Below are 19232 nucleotides of genomic sequence, written 5' to 3'. Positions count from 1 at the left end.
GATTGCTGTAAAAAAATAGCAGTCTCCCTACCTTTGACAAGGGCTTTCAGCATAATCGTGTCCAAGTCCTCAGAACTCTCCTGTTCTGAGTTGTGTACTGTTAAAATATGGTCTTTGGCCATAATGTTTTGAATCTTAAAAGAATACAGAAGTTTACATGTTTGCTTCTTCAGGACAATATTTTAGATTAAATTACCTGAGATTTTTAAATCGTGCAAGTTAAATTTTTATCATCTGACATTAAAGATGGTCGATATTTATGAACATTCCGCAGTTCGTCTTATCAGCATGTCTTATTACTGAATTAAATGATTCAGAAAGGGTTAAACACACATCAGAGGCAATGTAAAGCAGAAAGCTTTGCAGATGAATAAATATATTTCAGTCCTTTGGAAAGTGCCCTGAGAGAATCATATATTTGCTCATGGATGAGGGTGTCACAGGCAAAGCCAGCATTTATTACCCATCCCTAATTACCCTTGTGAGAGTTGTGATGAACTGCCGAGTTGAACGAAGCAGTCTGATCGGCAATTTCAGAAGGAAGTTAAAAATCACCCCTTGTCGTTCATCTGAAATTGTATATGGACCAGTCAAGGTAAGGACAGTAAGGTTCCTCCGAAATGAAAGTGGTGATTCATAATTTAGATTTGCTTTTATTACTGTCTTCGTGGGATGAGTCCATTACCAGCAAGGCCAGCATTCGTCACTCACGTTAAGACATTAGATCACTAATCCAGTAACATAACCACTAAACGGTGTCGACAACCTCACAATGTTGTAAAAAAAAATTCTCCTCATAGTTTTGGTGGAATTACAATTGGTTGATTTCTGAGCAACAGTATGTTTTAAAAGAAAAAAGGATGCAGATGTTTGCTATTGGTGACTGGCCTGGAAGATAATATAACTTAAATTATCGATCTAAAGAACACTGTCGACAATTTGGCACTGAGCGCTCCATATCTAGTGCGGCAGGCGGTTGGATATTGAGTTAGTTAATAAAGGGAGGACCAATATTAACCAGGTAACCACAGAGAATATCACTTGGTTTCTCTTTCTGTTTTCAGTGTTGACTGGTTTTAGGAGACTCAGCATTGGCTGCTGTATTTTGACTCTGTAGTTTTCTATCCAGTTAAAAAAAATTGTTGGATGTTCTGAGAAAAATATCCCAGCTATAAGCAATACCTAAATTCTTTGAGAAGTGCACCGAATCTGTATGTATTCACCGTTGACTTTGAAATTAGACAGGCATGGCTGTGAACAACTTATTGCCTGAAGGCTAGAATCGATCATTTGAAACTGTTTAATTGAACTGGCAAATTATAATTCTTTTAATTTATCCCTTAATTGTTGTGTCTGTCAGGAGACTGTGGGGGTTATACTCAAAAAAGATTAGGTTTAAATCATACATGTTAATTTACCTTTTTGTTTAGCCTTAACCTGCTAAAGTTGCAGCTTATTAATAAATTGTTATTAACTTGGTGTTCAAGATCTGTTCCTAAAATCTGGTTAGGAATAACTGCTCAACTTGGAGGGTCACTGACAATTTTAATTTCACTAAGGTGCAAAGCCACTGATAGTAAGGCTGATTCAGTTTGGCTTGCTATCCCTGGGTTATAATACCTTTCATATCCTTTTTTTCGGTTATTTATTGTTAGTTTATTGTTAAGGAGTTGAAGCATTGTCCAACAAGAATCATAGTCCTTTTATTTCACAGAACAAACAATCGCCTATTCTCAATAAGCTGAAGCTACTCATTCATCCAATTAACTACTTTGTTTATCCAGTAACTCCCTTCACATCTACAAAGGATTACAATAACTAACAACACATTTGCATTTATGTACAGCCATACGAAATGCTTTTAAAAACATAGAATGCAGTAAAACAAATCACAGAATCCCTTCAGCAGGCCATTCTTGCCATCAGGTCCACACCAACCCTCTGAACAGCATCCCACACAGACGCACCCCCCCTAACCTATCCCTGTAACTTTGCATTTCCCATGGCTAATCCACCTAGCCTGCACATCCCTGAATACTATGGCAAATCCACTTAAGTACACATCTTTGGACTGTGGGAAGAAACTGGAGTGCCTGGAGAAAACCATGCAGACACATGGAGAATGTGCAAATTCACACAGTTGCCCAAGGGTGGAATTGAACCCCGGTCTCTGGCACTGTGAGGCAACAGTGCTAACCATGGAGCCACCATATTGTCCAAGTCAAAGAAGAAAACATTAGGTAATGGAAAACTCAATGAAGGAGGAGTCTTAAATTCTGAAATGAACCAGATTAAAGTAATAAATCTAGGGGAACAATGGCAATCACAACATGAAAATAATAAGTGAGAAAGAACAGACTAAAGCAACAATTAAACAACTTTAAGGAGACAACAATGGAAGTTAGAAAAGCAAACAGGAAAAAACGTGCTGACAAATGTAAAAACAAAATGGCAGTGGGAAGCATATAAAACAACAATGAATTAAGCACAGGCAAATTTCTCTCATTCAAAAGCATGAGAAAACTAGCCAGTAATGTGACATCATAGTGGATAAAAATAGAACTGAAAAGCGAACATTTAAGAAAAAGACATGAGAAGAGGTGGGCAGGGGTGTCCCACAAAGATTGGTTCAACAATCACTGTTGTTTACCACTCAGGTCTACAATTTGGATTTGGGAAACAGAGATAGAATCTCAAAATTTGAAGATTACATTTAATCAGGAGCATCTATGTCAGAGTTAGAAATGCATGTCCCTTTAAGACTCAAACTAACAGCTCCAGAGTTTATTGAGAACAAGGGCTTTAAAGACAGAGTTTGCCAAGTGGACAGAGAAAGGTGGACACTGGTGTTGATATAAAGTTAGCTATTTACAATAGAACAGTTTCAAAGCTCAGGGTATTTTGCTGTATGGTTCAATGTGTGGAAATTGGCAAATGGAACAATTTAGTTAATACAACAACTTGTGTTAAATAATTTCTCTCAAATAACAAAATGTTTCCAGTTGAGTATTATAAAGTAAAATTTGACACTGAGCCAGAGGAAGAGGTTTGTGCTAATAATGTACATTCAAAACCATTAGTAACTAGCAGAACAAGCAAGCAAAAGCAAATTTGTTCCAGTGGAGAGAAGGGTGAGATAGTACAGTTTAGCAGGAAGAATACGAACACTAACAACTTTGTGATTAATAAGTGTCTAAATCAGGTAAAACAACCAAGAAAATTGGTGATGCATCTTAAAAAGAGTACAAAGATTTCCTGTATTTGGATTCAAGTCTAGTGGGAAAATTTGGAAAGCAGAGATTTTATGTAAAATTTATATAGAATCATGGTTAAATGACACCTGGAGCACTGGGGACATTTCTGGTCTTGGGCATAATCATATGCCACTCTCTGCAATCTACCCCAATCCCTGTTGCCAACTGGGGCTCAAGTGAATAATTATCTCCCCTCTATGCTCCTAGCCCATGCTAGTCCTAAAGTTAAAACAAGGTCATCCAGTGCAGAAATCAAGAAGAACAATTTTCTACAAACAGTCATGGAAGTCAGCAATTTTCTCATCCCCGCTCCCCCCCCCCCCCCCCCCCCCCCACCAAAAAAAGAAACTTACATTGCTAAAACTTCCAAACTTAATAGATAGTCTATTGTTAGGGGAGAAGATCAAATGATATGGAGTAAGAAAGTTTAAATAGAGAGTTAAGTTACATGTTGGCCATGATTTAAGTGATCAGAGACAAAAACAAACTACAGATTCTGGAATCCAAGGTAAACATGCAGAAAGCTGGAAGAACACAGCAAGGCAGGCAGCATCAGGGAGGTGGAGAAGTCAATATTTCAGCAGAGCAGGTTTGAGGGACAAAATGTCCTACTCCTATTTCTCAGCATACTTTTTGACAATGCTATGGCTTTATAAGATTGTCTATCCTGCTTTTGTTTTGAAGAGAGATGTAAGACAGAGATACTGAGCTGTCTACTTGGCAAGCCAGTAAAGTAATCAGCTTGTGAAGACTTGTTTTTTTTATGGGTGGAACAATAGAAGCAGCTTGGCTGGGTGTGACCAGCTGTCACAGACCAGGATTTCTAGACTTATTGTTTTAGTTTTTAGGTTTAGCTTTAAACAGTTGCTATTGTGGGCAAAAAGACATGGAAGCTATTTTTCCCTCTCTCGTTTAAACTTGGGGTTCTCTTCCTAGGCTGCTGAACTATTTGTAAGATAAATCTATTTTTTTGAATTTGCCTTTTTGCCAAAGAGTGTATTTATGGGATATTTCTATACTGGAACAGTTAATTAATAACAGCTATTGTATCTATTTTCTGTTAAGTTTTCCAATGTAAATTAAGTTATTCTAAATTCTTCTTTCTTTTGGTTGTATTTGAACTATATTGTTACAATAAATCATGCTTTGCTTAAAAGAGTTGTTTGATCAGTCATATCGCATCTGGAACATGGTCCTTTTTCTTATTTTTTAAGCAAATATGAATTTAGGGTCTAGGCTGCCTTCTTAAAATATTTTGAGGGGACTTGGTCTGGTCCAAAACAAATTAAACACAAACAGTCATAAAGCAGGCAAACAAAATGCCAATAACATCAGACACTGGAAATCTAAAATATAGAATGAAGAAACTCAGCACGTCTGGCAGCGTCTGCAGAGAGAGATTCAGAGTTATCATTTTGAGTCTGATGCAACTACTCTTCATACTGGATTTGAAACAACACAGATACTGCCAGACCTGTTGAGTTTCTCCAGCATTCTTTTTGCATTTGATTGAAACAAGGGGTATCAAGCCTTTCTCTCAGTACTTGTTCAATGCACTGGTGACAATGCTAATCTTACCAGTTTGGTCCATTTGAGAATATTCTCCCCGGAAAAGGTTTCTCTTGGGAATTTTTCCTGAAGTTGTTCTTGTACAGTCTCTGGAACCAAAGGTCCATGCATCAACGAGGCAATAACATCAGCAATGCCTCCAGATCCCGCCAGGACTAGCCACGGAACAGAGTTTTCCATCCCTTGGTACACTTTCTATGAAGCAAATTGAAGCTCGCTTATCAAGACTTTGTATCTTGTAGAAACAGCAATCATAGAATATTCATTTGAAACTACTATTTCACAGCTGCAGAAAAGCACCAATTCCCTACTTCCTAAGCCATATAGATGAAACACAACAGAATATACTGCTGTATTGTGATGCAGGTTCAGTCCTGCAGGAAGATTATACTCGATTGCCAGTTTTTAAAATTCATTTTCTTCAATTCTCTTGCACCAAACCTACTTGTCTGAAAGGGAAAGGTTTGTCTGCTCACTAGAATATTCCTTGCAGTACCTCATCTACTTACTACCAGGGTGTAGACATTTACTGTAATCACTATTAAGAAGGCATCAGTCATTCTTCCTTCTTGAACTGCTGTGGTCTGTGCAGTGAAAGCAATCTCACGGTGCTGTTAGATGTACATTAGAGGATTTTGACCCAGCGATAATGAAGTCATGGTGTTATATTATAAATCAGGGACGGTGAGCAATTTGGAAGGGAACTCACTGGTGGTGGCATTTTTATTTCCCTCCTGGCCTTCTCTGTACAGACTACACATTTGGGAAGTGCTGTTGAAACAGCTTTGGTAAATGGCTGCAGTGCCACTGCAGTGTCAAACAGGGTTTCCTAAAATGTGGGCAGTTCTGGGGTTGCAATCTCAGAGATGGTTGCTGCAGACAACTGATCATAAAAGTAAAAGATGCAACAGCAGAAGTAAGACGTTCAGACCATCAAGTCTGCTCCACTATGCAGTAAGATCATGGCCGATGCAATAATCCTGAACTCCATTTTCCTTCCATTATCCTTGATCCCCTTAGTGATTAAAAATCTGTCCATCTCAACCTTAAATATACTCAAATGACCTAGCCTCAATAGCTTTCTGCAGTAAAGATTCAAAAACCTCAAAAGGAATGCCTCCTCACCTCTGTCTTATACATGTGACACCTCATTCTAAGCCCTCTGGACTGAGACTCTCCCGAATGGAGAAACTTTTCCATATCTACCCTTCAATTCCCCTGAAAATCTTTCATGTTTCAGTAAGGTAGCCTCTCATTCTTCTAAATGCCAATGAGTACAGGACCAGGTGTCTGATTTAGTTGTAGGTGAGCACTTTGGAGAGAGTGACCATAATTCAGTTACGTTTAGTTTAGCGATGGAAAGGGATAGGTACATGCCACAGATCAAGAGTTATCAATGGCGCAAGGGCAATTATAATTATATAACTACAATTAAAATTGGTATCAGCCATGTAAACCTTGTGTAGACTTTCTCCAATTGCAGTATTATCTTTCCCAAGAGGCCTAAAACTGTCCACAGTATTCCAGTTGCGTTCTGACCAATAGCCAAACATTACGTGGCCTCTTTCAAGTCGAGATTTTAGTTAAAGTGGTGTGGCCTTAGCCTGAAGTCTGGATGCTGTGTTGATAGATATACTCCTTGAAGTTAAACTCCTGCAAGTGATGCCAACAAAACAACCTTCCTCCCCACTCCCACAAAAATCTCTCACCAGGTCTACCATCACACCCATCCTCAGTCTCCCAAGTCTGGACTAATGGCGATTGTCAAGCACAACAACATTGTCACAATGGGAAATTGTTTGGGTAGCACAGTTGTAGATGGTGCACACTGCTGACACTGGAGTGAGTTACTTTTTAAGGTAGTGTATAAGGTGCCAATCAACAAGCAGGGTGCTTTGTCCTGACTGGCGTTGAGTATTTTGGGTGCTGTCAGAGCTGCACCCATCCAGAGAAGTGGAGAATATTCCATCACCTTCCTGACTCATGTCTGACAACATAGTCTTTGGAGAATGGGTAATGGAATTGAGGTACGCACTTTAAATTGTTCAAGAATAATTAGACCATGTGTTTGAGAGCATCTGGTGAGGTTGGAGTGTCAGTGTGGAGAGGGAGAGAAAAGTTGGACCGTTTATTCTAAAGATAAATGTAAGGTTGCAAAAGGACATTCTAAAATGGGCCAAATAACCTCCAATGATAATGACTCACTAGTTAGTAATCAGGAACAGGAAGACAATGTGAAATTTCCTTGACAAGCACAGGGGCACTCAAATGTCCCAGCTGAGATAACTTCCTTCACACAAACCCAGGATTTATATAGCACAACTGACAGAGGTATCACCAAAAATAGATTGCAAAACTGGTGACTCAGAAGACCTCTCAGAAAAAGCCCTTCCTGACCCTCACCTGCCACCTCACACCCTGGACAAGGAGTTGGTGAGCGGGGGATGCGATGTGCAGAACAATGAAGGAGAGGCAGCAATGGGTGCACAACATGACATCAGCACCAATGTGCAGCATGAGGCAGATGCACCATGATGATGTCAGCAGTATCTGTTCACCCATATTTGTTGCAAATCACCATCATGGTAAAGGAGTTGAGGTTTGCACTGTGATGGTTACATGCAGACGCCTTTAATAGTTGATTGCTATTTAATATGCTAACACCAATAAAAGGTATTAAAGACAGACGTGCATTATGTGACACGCTTCACAACCACCAAATGTCTCAACCCGCTCTACAGCCAATAAAGTACTTTTTGAAATGTCGTGACTTGCAATGTAAGAATCACAACTGTCAATCTGTACACAGTAAGTTCCCCCACATAGCAAGGTAATAATTCTCAGATATGCTGTCTGTGGGTATTGATTTGAGTTATAAATGTTGATTAGATCACTAGGGACAACTTGAATGAAGGCAAAATACTGCAGATGCTGAAAATCTGACACAAACACTGAAAATTCTAAGACTCTGCCGGTCAGGAAGCATTTGTAGAGGGAGAAAAATAGAGTTAACATTGCAAGTCCAATAAGACTCTTCTTCAGTCGAAGATCAACCATGATCTCATTAAATGGTGAAGCAGAATGGGCAGCTTGGATCTGAATGGTCTACTCCTGATCCCATTTCTTTACATTATATATTATTGTCCTGACTCTGGCCCAATAGCTTGATTAGTATAAAGGAACTCAAGACGATTCAGTAATTTACTTATTCAGCTATAAGAGATCAGCTTCGTACATCAGTTTATAAAATCAACCAATTTGAGGAGACAGCCACCATCATAAAGAACAGCATCCCTGTTCCTCAATTAGTTTGCCCAATCTGGGTTCAGGAAACCATTCTTATCTGTTCTGGATCATGTGCCTTATCTGGCAATTTAGATAATCAAAAACATCGTCCTAATAAACCAACTGAAGGTTAATAATGAATTCTTGTCACAAACACCAGCAGCATGACAGCGCAGAATGGAAAGAATTGTGAACTTATGGCACCATATCTAAACGATGTCATGGCAAAATTGGTGGCTTAAATTGATTGGGGTGTAGAATTTAAGGAAAGCTGTGCTTTCAGAATTAGGGTTGAAATGTGTGTTCTTTTTCTAATAATCAGCCAATGAAGCAAAAGGTGTGTTACCTGCAATAGTTCTGGATGACCATGGACAAGAACGCAGAGCACAGGAATTTCAATACTGCCAGTTCCTGCAAAAGACAGAAGCAGAGTTTAATGCACACTGTACGAGTCTCAGTGCTTTCATTAAGACAGAAATAATTTCTAACAGACTGACCAAATACCTCTGAAAGGATTTTTGTTTTAGTAGTAATAAGTACTCTCTTTCATTCAATACTATGGGGAATGATGGTGCAATATCCACTTCTGTGGTCTTCTACATCTGCCGTGTCATAGCAATTAAATAATAAAACAATTCAAAGGCGTCTTTTGTATTGCAATGTGTACTGACATGATGGCTGGATATGAATACTGTCACACAGCACTCAGATTAAAGTCTCCTCTTTGCTATGTTTACAGTTATGTTTAAAAGGAGTTTTGGAGTGATTTGGATTAGCACCAACTGTCCAGAGGTTGTCCTAACTTGCTGGTAAATTGCCACAGGATGGCCAATGGTGTGAATAGAAATACATTTATGCTTAGATCTAAACTTTGTGCGAGAACGAACATCTTTTGATGTCAGAGGCTAGATATTCAACTTTCCACCTGAGCACTGAAAACCATAATGGGAAATGACTATCCATCACTTCTATTGAAATTAAAACTAAAGAAAGACATTCATTTGAATAACATTTTGCAGGATCTCAAGATGTTCTGAAAATGCTTGCAGCCATTGCAATGCTTGAGTTTTTTTGTCACAGTTGTAATGTCAGAAAAGCCTAAGCCACTTTGAGCACAGGGAGATCCCACAAACAGCAATGTGACAAATAGTAGTTTAGAGTGATGTTAGTTCAGGAAAACTATTGATGAGAGCAGTAGGGATAAAGTTCTCTTACAGCACTGCCTTGAGAACATTTATATCCACTTGAAAGAGAAGACAGGGCCACGGATATAACATCTCATCAAAAAAGGCTGCAACTCTGATAGTGCAGCATATCTCAAACCTTGTTATATTCTCAATTCTCTTGAGGTGAATTGAATCCATAAATGTTTGGATTTACACAACAAACTGAGTCACATCTGACACTGAAGGACAAGTGAACATTTAATGATTTCTATAATACATGAGAGACTTGTCACAACAGTTCTTTCACTGGATAGTAAACCAAAAATGTATCTGGATGGGAGAATAAGATTGGTGTTTTGTTGCATAGAACTTTAAAAAGAAGCTTTTAAAAGTATCTCTCTGCTTTTGCAGGATGTGGGCATTGGTACACTCAAAAGATGGTGGTATTTCACATTTCCTTTTGAAGATGTATTGAAAGTTCGACTATTGAAGGTTGCACAATGTGAACTGAATTGATGGTAAATGGAAAGCTGAGAGAATGGAATAGAGTCCTTATAGAAGGCCACATGTGAGCAAGCATAGTCAAGATAGCTGTGGGAGTCAATGTGGGGTTTTTAATGCACAATAGTTCCTAAAATTGGGGAGACAAAATCAGGAAAGATCAGAGGGGAAAAAAAAAAAAGAGTTGGAGATGGACTATATGAAGAGTGGAAATTGGTAGCAACGGTGGAATTTTCCAATTCAGGGTGAGAGGAGATGATACCAATGATATCAATGTACCAGAGAAAGAGGCTGGGAAGGGCCTGATTAATACTGAAACAATGATGAAAACAACAAAAGACATGCACAGCTAGGACATACACAGGTACAATTAACAACATCTCCTGTCTGAAGGAAGTGAGTGGAGTTAAAAGGACAAAGTTAAAAATCACACAAAACCAGGTTATAGTCCAACAGGTTTATTTGGAAGCACTAGCTTTCAGATAGTTAGTTTTCTGATAGTTAGTACTTCCTGGTGTTGTGTGATTTTTAAACTTTGTCCACTCCAGTCCAACATCGGCACTTCCACATTCTGAGTTAAAAGGAGATGATGTTCCATGTATCAATAAGTACATGCAGGGAGAGGAGACTGGTGGTAGATGGAGGCTAGTGACAGCAGAGATTCACATTCACCCCCTGACCCCAACACCCCCACCGATGTGACAATAGAGATTCCAACTCTGAGCAGAGTCTTTCTTGCACTTACCTGCATAGCCAGTCCGCTGTTCAGAAATATGTTTCAGTAGTTTGAGCCACAATGTGGTGGTCCCATTGGGAGTGGCATCATCCACCAGGATGAAATGGGAATGGTTGTTATCCAAGGAGTAAAGAGGACCTTCAGTTGTCTCCTCAACTTGGTATATTGCTGGACAATGTTTCTAATTAAAGATTTGAAAAAAGAACTGAAAATCAGATGGACATTTTCACAAACCTTACTTGTTGCAGATTTGCTGCCTGTGGGTAGTAGTACTTAAATCCAAGTTAGGATATTGAGAGTTCAAATCAAACTCCCAGTGGCTGGAGTTCATTGGGGTTAACAGTTGAGTGCAGTATTAAGGAAGTCCAGCACTGTCACAAAGGAGCCATCTTTCAGTTGAAACATCTGCCCTCTCATGAAGATGTTAAAAGATTCCAAGAGCTTTCAGATGGTAGAGTTTCCAAGTCCATCATCTGAAGGGTCAGTGGGAATGCACATCCCCACTATCCCAGTTGCCACTTGCCATTTCACAGAGAGTTAACTGTCTGGAAGCTGAATTTCCAACCCTCAATCAGGCAGATGTCCAGCCTCAGAACGATTGGCCAGAAGAAGCAGCAGCTATCTCTGACATCTCCCTCAACCTTCCTCCAATTACCTTAAAATTATACCCCCTTGTGATAGACATTTCCACCATGGGAAAAGTCTCTGGCTATCCACTCTACCTATGCCTCTCAACATCTTGTACACCTCTATCATGTCACCTCTCAACCTTTTTCGCTCCAATGAGGAAAGCCCTAGCTCACTCAACCTTTCTTCATAAGACAGTCCAGGCAGCATCCTGGTAAATCTTCTCTGCAACCTCTCTAAAGCTTCCATATCCTTCCTATAATGAAGCAACCAGAACTCAACACAATATTCCAAGTGTGGTCTAACCAGAGCTTTGTAGAGTTGTAGCATAACATCACGACTCTTAAACTCAATTGCCCTGCTAATGAAAGCCAACACACCATATACCTTCTTAACAACTCCATCAACTTGGATGGCAACATAGAGGGATCTATGAACATGGACCCCAAGATCCCTCTGTTCCTCCACATTGCCAAGAATCCTGCCTTTAACCCTGTATTCTGCTTGCAAATTCAACCTTCCAAGGTGAATCACTTCAGTTTTCCAGGCTGAACTCCATCTGCCAATTATCAGCCCAGTTCAGCATCCTATCAATGTCCTGTTGCAACTTACAACAGCCCTCCACACTATCCACAACTCCACCAACCTTTTGTGTCGTCAGCAAACTTACCAACCCACCCTTCCACTTCCTCATCCAAGTCATTTATAAAAATCACAAACAGCAGAGGTTCCAGAGCTGATCCCTGCAGAACACCACTGGTCACTGAGCTCCAGGCTTAATACTTTTCATCTATCACCACCCTCTGTCTTCTATGGGCCAGCCAATTCTGTTTCCAGTCAGCCGGATTTCCTGTATCTCTTTACTTTCTGAATGAGCCTACCATGGGGAACCTTATCAAACAACTTTCTAAAATTCATGTACACCAGATCCACTGCTCTACCTTCAACAATGTGTTTTGTCAAATTCTCAAAGACTTCGGTAAGGTTTGTGAGGCATGACCTGCCCCTCACAAATCCATCCTGACTATCTCTAATCAAACTATGGTCTTCCAAGTACTCATAAATCCTGTCTCAGAATCCTCTCTAATACTTTACCCATCACTGATGTAAGACTGACAGGTCTGTAATTCCCAGGATTATCCCTATTCCCTTTCTTGAACAAGGGAATAACATTTGCCACCCTCCAATCAACTGGCGCTATTCCATTGGACAATGAGGACACAAAGATCATCGCCAAATGCGCAGTATCTCTTCCTTCACTTCAAGTAGTTACCTAGGGTATATCCTGTCTGACTCAGGGATTTATCTATCCTTATGTATTTCAAAATTTTCAGCACATCCTCCTTCCTAATATCAACCTGTTCTAGCATATCAGTCTGTTTCACGCTGTCCTCAGAAATGTCAAGGTGCCTCTCAGTAGTGAATACTGAAGCAAAATATTTATTAAGGACTTCCCCTACTTCCTCCAACTCCAGGCACAAGTTCCCTCCACTATCTCTGATCGGCCCTACCCTCACACACTGGCCATCCTCTTGTTCCTCACATAAGTGTAGAACGCCTTAGGGTTTTCCTTATTCCTAGCCACTAAAGCCCCTTCTAGCTCTCCTCAGGCCATTCTTCAGTTGCTTCCTGGCTACCTTGTAACTCTCTAAAGCCCTGTCTGATCCTTGCCTCCTCAACTTTAAGCAAGCAAGCTTCCTTCTTCCTCTTGACTAGGTGTTCCACATCCCTTGTCACCCAAGGTTCTTTCAACCTACCATCCCTTCCTTGCCTCAGTGGGACAAACCTATTCAGCACGATCAGCAATTGCTTCCTAAATAACCTCCACAATTCTGTCGTGCATTTCCCTGAGAACATCTGTTCCCAATCTAGGCACCCCAGTTCCTGCCTAATAACATTGTAATTCCCCCTCCCCCAATTAAATACTTTCCCATACCATCTGCTCCTATCCCCCTCCATGAATGTAGTAAACATCAGGGAGTTTTGATCACTATCACCGAAATGCTCTCCCACCAAGAGTTCTGATACCTGGCCTGGTTTGTTGCCAAGCACCAAATCCAGTATGGCTTCCCCCCTCGTCAGCATATCTACATATTGTGTCAGGAATCCTTCCTGGACACATCTGATAAGAACTGCTCCATCCAAACTATTGAACTAAGTAGGTTCCAATCAATATTAGGAAAGTTAAAGTCACCCATGTCAACAACACTGTTACTTCTGCACTTTTCCAAAATCTGCCTTCCAATCCGCTCCTCTGTGTCTCTGCTGCCACTGGGAGGCCTGAAGAAAACTCTCAATAAAGTGACTGCTCCTTTCCTGTTTCTGACTTCCACCCATATTGACTCTGAGGACAAACCCTCCTTGATGACCTTCCTTTCTACAGCTGTGATACTCTCCTGATTAGCAATGCCACTCCTTCACCTCTTTTACCTCCCCCACCCCCCTATTCCTTTTGAAACATCTAAACGCTGGAATATCCAACAATCATTCCTGCCCCTGTGATATCCCAACTCTCCGTAATGGCCACAACATCATGGATCAAAGTACTGATCCATGCTCTTGAGTTCATCACCCTTATTCCTGATACTTTTGGCATTAAAATAGACACACCAACCTATCACATTGACTGTACTTTTGCCATATCAAGTGCCTATCCCTCCCCAGAGACTCTCTGCAGACTGTTCATTACCTACTCTATCATCTGATCCATAGCTCAGTTTCCCAACCCCCTTCCAATCCAGTCTAAACCTTCCCAAAGAGCTCTAAAAAAAACCTCCCAGTGCCCCTCCAGTTCAGGTGCAACCTATCTTGTACAGGTCCCACCTTCCCCAGAAGTAATCCCAATGATCCACATATCTGAAGCCCTCCCTTATAACCAGCCTGGCAGCCACGTGTTTATCTGCACCCGCTCTCTATTCCTATCCTCACTAGCATATGGCTCTGGTAGCAATCCTGAAATTACTACTCTGCTCGTCCTGCCTTCTAACTTCCAACCGAACTCCCAATATTCACTTCTCAGGTCCTCCCTCCTTTCCCTACTGATGTGTACCATGACTTCCGACTGCTCTACCTCCCCCTTAAGAATCCTGGAGACTCGATCAGAGACATTCCTCACCCTAGCACCCAGGAGGCAACATACCATCCAGGAGTCTCACTCGCGACCAGAATCTCTTGTCAGTTCCTCTCACAATTGAATCTGCTATCACTATCGCTCTCTTATTCTACCCGCTTCCCTTCTGAGCCACAGAGCTAGGTTCAGTGCCAGAAACCTGGCCACTGTGGTTTACCCCAGTAGGTCGCTCCCTCCAACAGTATCCAAAACAGTATACTTATTATTGAGGGGAACGGCTACAGGGGATCCCAGCACGATCTGCCTATTCCCTTTCCCTCACCTGATGATCACCCAGCTATCTTTGTCCTGTAGCTTAGTATGATTACCTCCTTATAACTCCCCTCGATCACCGCCTCAGCCTCCTGAATGATTTGAGGTTCATCCAGCTCCAGCTCCCTAACGCGGTCTGTAGGAGATGGAGTTGGGTGCACTTCTCACAGGAGAAGTCAGCAGGGACACCAGTGGTGACCCTTACCTCTCACATCCTGTAAAAGGAACATGAAACTGCCCTAGCCTCCATCCCCTCAGCTCTACATTACCAAGATAGATTGAATAAATGAGAAAAAAAAAACTGACCTTACCAACTCTTGACACACTGTCTTTTCTTTTTGGTTAGAGGAGGAGGATGGATGGGCGACACTACACATGCACTGACTTGGGTTTAACCACAGCCCGAATAAATCAGTTCAAGTGCCCAGCCATCCCAGTGTCTGCATCCCCTCCTGTTGAGCCCTTGACGCCACCTATTCACGAGGTAAGTCTTTAAGAGGGAAACTGACCTTCCCAGCAGCCCCCAGTCCTTACTCCGGTAAACTCAGAGCTTGGGAACAACCTCCCTCTGGTTGGTACCCCCTCTGCTGGGGAGCACTCAATTTGTAGTGGACTGCGTTTCTGCCACTTCCTCACAAATCAAACCAAAATAGCCCTGGATTGCAGTGCGAATTGTGAGCCAGCATGTGAAGGCCCCAAACTATTTATCAGGCCTTTTGGCACATCTTTTCCCCACCCTCCACTCCACCGACTCAGGGCCGATGAAAATTCATCACAAATTGCTCAGAACAAGATCCTTAAAGCAGGAGAGGTGTGAGGGTGCTATAAATTATTTGAATAATTTACCTTAACATTGGCTAAGGCTTCACGGTCAGAAATTATTCTCCACGGCGATATTCCTATTGCAAAGACTTTGATTTTAGAGCATGTGTTGGCCATGGCATGATCACGGACTGCCTCCCCGATGTGTCTGGTGATTCCAGCTCGCAAACCACTCGTAATAATCCAAGCTCCTGTGTGGAGGTTTGGACAAAGCATGATTTTTTTATTTAAACAACAAAAACAAAACTTTCATTTTCAACATTATATCTGATATGTCACTTTTCTTGTCACAAATCTTCTGATCTAGGTTGTAATCCGTATTTCCAGATAAGACGTTACTTTCTTAACTTTGTACGACCTTTTTGAGCCCAAATTCTGCAGGACCAAACAGATGCAGCATAGCAAACCACACAGACAACGTAAGAGTAAACCGCTAGGAGATGCCCCTTTTTAACAGCATAGTTGCCATATTCCAGTAAGTAAATTTTCAAACAATTTGAAAATCCCAAAGACTCTGACAAGCCACAGAGAAAAGATGAGTGTGTAAGGTTAGAGGGTGAGGGTTTATGGTGCAGAGGTTGGGTGGTTCAGGTGACTGCCAGTTGGGAATATTATATGTGCTGCAGAACTGACAATTGACCAGCTAATGGCTGGTGTAGAGTGTGTTGCCACTGGTCTTTGTTTTGACTCTTTTAAAAGAAAACTTTAATCAGGTTGGACAGTCTGCAATGGGATGCTGTAACACAAATCAAGATCAAACGGTCAATAAAACCTTATAGAACAGAAACAGGAACTTATCAAAGTCAAACAGTGGTTCGAGGACGAACCATTAATAAATCTTAACCACAGGAAGTGCTCGACTGAACAAGCACTATGGGTACAAGTCACACAAAATAAGTTAGTGTCCAACTGGATAAATCAGGAGATAGTGACGGCATATAGAACATAGAACGTTACAGCACAGTACAGGCCCTTCAGCTCTCTATGTTGCACCGACCTGCGGAACCAATCTGAAAGCCATCTAACCTACACCATTCCATTCTTGTCCATATAGATTAGATTAGATTAGACTAGATTAGATTAGATTAGATTTACAGTGTGGAAACAGGCCCTTCGGCCCAACAAGTCCACACCGACCCGCCGAAGCGCAGCCCACCCATTCCCCTACATTTACCCCTTACCTAACACTACGGGCAATTTAGCATGGCCAATTCACTTGACCCTGCACATCTTTGGACTGTGGGAGGAAACTGGAGCACCCGGAGGAAACCCACGCAGACACGGGGAGAACATGCAAACTCCACACAGTCAGTCGCCCGAGGTGGGAATTGAACCCGGGTCTCTGACCATTTAAATGCCCATAAACTTTGCCTGCAACATTGTGTGTTCCATGCCCCTACTACTCTGAGTAAAGAAGCTATCTTTGTCCTCTGTCCTACATTTATCACTCCTCAATTTAAAGCTATGTCCTCACATGCTAGCCATTGCAATCTGAGGAAAAAGGCTCTCACTGTCCACCCTCTCTAACCCGCTGATGAACTTATTAAGTCACCTCTCAACCTGCTTTCTAATGAAAACAGCCTCAGTTCCATCAGCATTTCCTCATAAGACCTTCCTTCCATACCAGGCAACATCCTAGTAAATCACCTCTGAACTCTTTCCAAAGCTTCCACATCCTTCCTATAATGTGGTGACCAGAACTGAACACAATACTCCAAATGTGGCCACACCAGAGTTTTGTACAGCTAGAGCATTATCTCATAATCCCGAAACTCAATCCCTCTACCAATAAAAGCTAACACATAGTTTGCCTTCTTGACAACCCTATCAACCTGGGTGACAATTTTCAAGGACCTATGTACCTGGACACCAAAATCTCTCTGTTAATCTACACTACCAAGAATCTTACCATGAACCCAGTACTCTGGATTCCTGTTACTCCTTCCAAAGTGAACCACCTCACACTTTTCAGCATTAAACTCCATTTTCCACCTCACAGCCTAGCCTGCAGCTTCTCTATGTCTCTCTGTAACCTACAACATCCTTCATCACTATCCACAACTCCACCAACCTTAGTGTCATCCGCAAATTTACTAACCCATCCTTCTATGCCCTCATCCAGGTACTTTATAAAAATGACAAACAACAGTGGACTCAAAACAGCTACTTGCAGTACCCCACTAGTAACAGAACTCCAGGATGAACATTTCCCATCAACCACCACGCTCTGTCTTCTTTCAGCTAGCCAATCTCTGATCCAAACCTCTAAATCATCCTGAATCCCATACCTCTGTATTTTGTGCAATAGCCTACCATGGGGAACCTTATCAAATGCCTTACTGAACTCCATATACACCACATAAACTGCTTTATCCTTAGGGTATGCCTTGATCCTATCCACCAACGACCTCTCATGTCCCCTCCTGGCTCTTAACTCTCTCTTAGGTCTTTCTTAGCCAACTTGTAACTCCCAAGCGCCCTAACTGAGCCATCACATCTCAACCTAACATAAGCCTTCTTCTTCCTCTTGACAAGAGATTCAACTTCTTTAGTAAATCACAGCTCCCGTATTCAACAACCTCCCTGCCTGACCAGTCCGTACTTATCATGGACCCGCAGTAGCTGTCCTTAAATAAACTCCACATTTCAATTGTGCCCATCCCCTGCAGTTTGTTTTCCCATCCTATGCATCCTAAATCTTGCGTAATCACATAGTTTCCCCCCCCAGCTATAACTCTTGCCTTGCGATATATACCTATCCCTTTCCATCACTAACTTAAACATATCCAAATTGTGGTCACTAACACCAATGTATTCACCTACCTCCAAATCTAACACCTGGCTGGGTTCATTACGCAGTACCAAATCTAACATGGCCTTGTTTCTTGTTGGCCTGTCTACATACTGTGCCAGGAAATCCTCCTGCACACATTGGACAAAAACTGACCCATCTAAAGTACTTGAACTATAGTATTCCCAGTCAATATTTGGAAAGTTAGAATCCCCCATAACAACTACGCTGTCACTCTCACTCCTATCGAGGATCATCTTTGCTATCCGATCTTCCAAATCTCTGGAACTATTCAGAGGCTGATGGAAAACTCCCAACGGGGTAACCTCTCCTTTCCTGTTTCTAATCTCAGCCCATACCACCTCAGTAGACAAGTCATGAGTTGTCCTTTCTGCAACCATAATATTGTCCTTGACTAGCAGAGCCACACCACCACCCCTTTTACCATTTTCTCTGTTCTTACTGAAACATCTAAATCCCGGAACCTGCAACAACCATTCCTGTCCCTGTTCTATCCATGTCTCTGAAATGGCCACAACATTGAGATCCTAGGTACCAACTACAAGTTCACTCACCTTATTCTGGATGCTCCTGGCATTAAAGTCGACACACTTCAAACCAACTTCTTGCTTGCCGGTGCTCTCTTGCGATCTTGAAATCTTAGTTCTGACTTCACTACTCTCAACTGCCTGTATACGTGAAATATAATTTTGGTTCTGATCCCCCTGATAAATCCCCCATCTGTCCCCATCAGGATCTGAAATTAAACTCCTCTTTTCCCTACCCATACCCATATGATACCATCAGACTGGATGGACTGTCATTAAGTTTCCAACATTTTTCCTTTCAGAACCATTACCTCATAAAATTAGGGTAGGGTGGCAGATGAGTGAGAGAGACGAGGATCCCAGTTGTGCGAGAAGCTAGGGAGCCAGTAAAGAGGTGAGGGGGAAGGGTGGCAGGTGGGTGAAGACCTGTTGGTGACAGCCACATGGCGACAGAGGGTAGGGTAGCGTAGCGTAGCTTGTTGACAGTTGGTTTTGATATGGGACAATAATGTGCACAATTGTGGAAATGAATCGTGTAGCTACCTCAGAGT

General features: G+C 41.7%; 1 protein-coding gene across 1 annotated transcript in view; it reads right to left on the bottom strand.

Moving 5' to 3' along the window:
• trpm5 (transient receptor potential cation channel, subfamily M, member 5) overlaps nucleotides 1-19232 on the bottom strand; it is a 122199-nt gene that overhangs the window by 63320 nt on the left and 39647 nt on the right. The window contains exons 5-9 of the mRNA XM_072591975.1: nucleotides 15367-15533; nucleotides 10521-10692; nucleotides 8455-8519; nucleotides 4833-5018; nucleotides 32-134 (exon numbers count right to left, since the gene is read on the bottom strand). Of these exons, the coding sequence (XP_072448076.1) occupies nucleotides 32-134; nucleotides 4833-5018; nucleotides 8455-8519; nucleotides 10521-10692; nucleotides 15367-15533 (693 nt within the window). The remainder of the gene's footprint in view (nucleotides 1-31; nucleotides 135-4832; nucleotides 5019-8454; nucleotides 8520-10520; nucleotides 10693-15366; nucleotides 15534-19232) is intronic.

Source organism: Chiloscyllium punctatum, chromosome 22 (genome assembly GCF_047496795.1).
Source record: "Chiloscyllium punctatum isolate Juve2018m chromosome 22, sChiPun1.3, whole genome shotgun sequence".
Taxonomy (NCBI): Eukaryota; Metazoa; Chordata; class Chondrichthyes; order Orectolobiformes; family Hemiscylliidae; genus Chiloscyllium; species Chiloscyllium punctatum.
The sequence above is the reverse complement of the archived record's forward strand: the minus strand, read 5'-3'. Positions and strand labels throughout refer to the sequence as shown.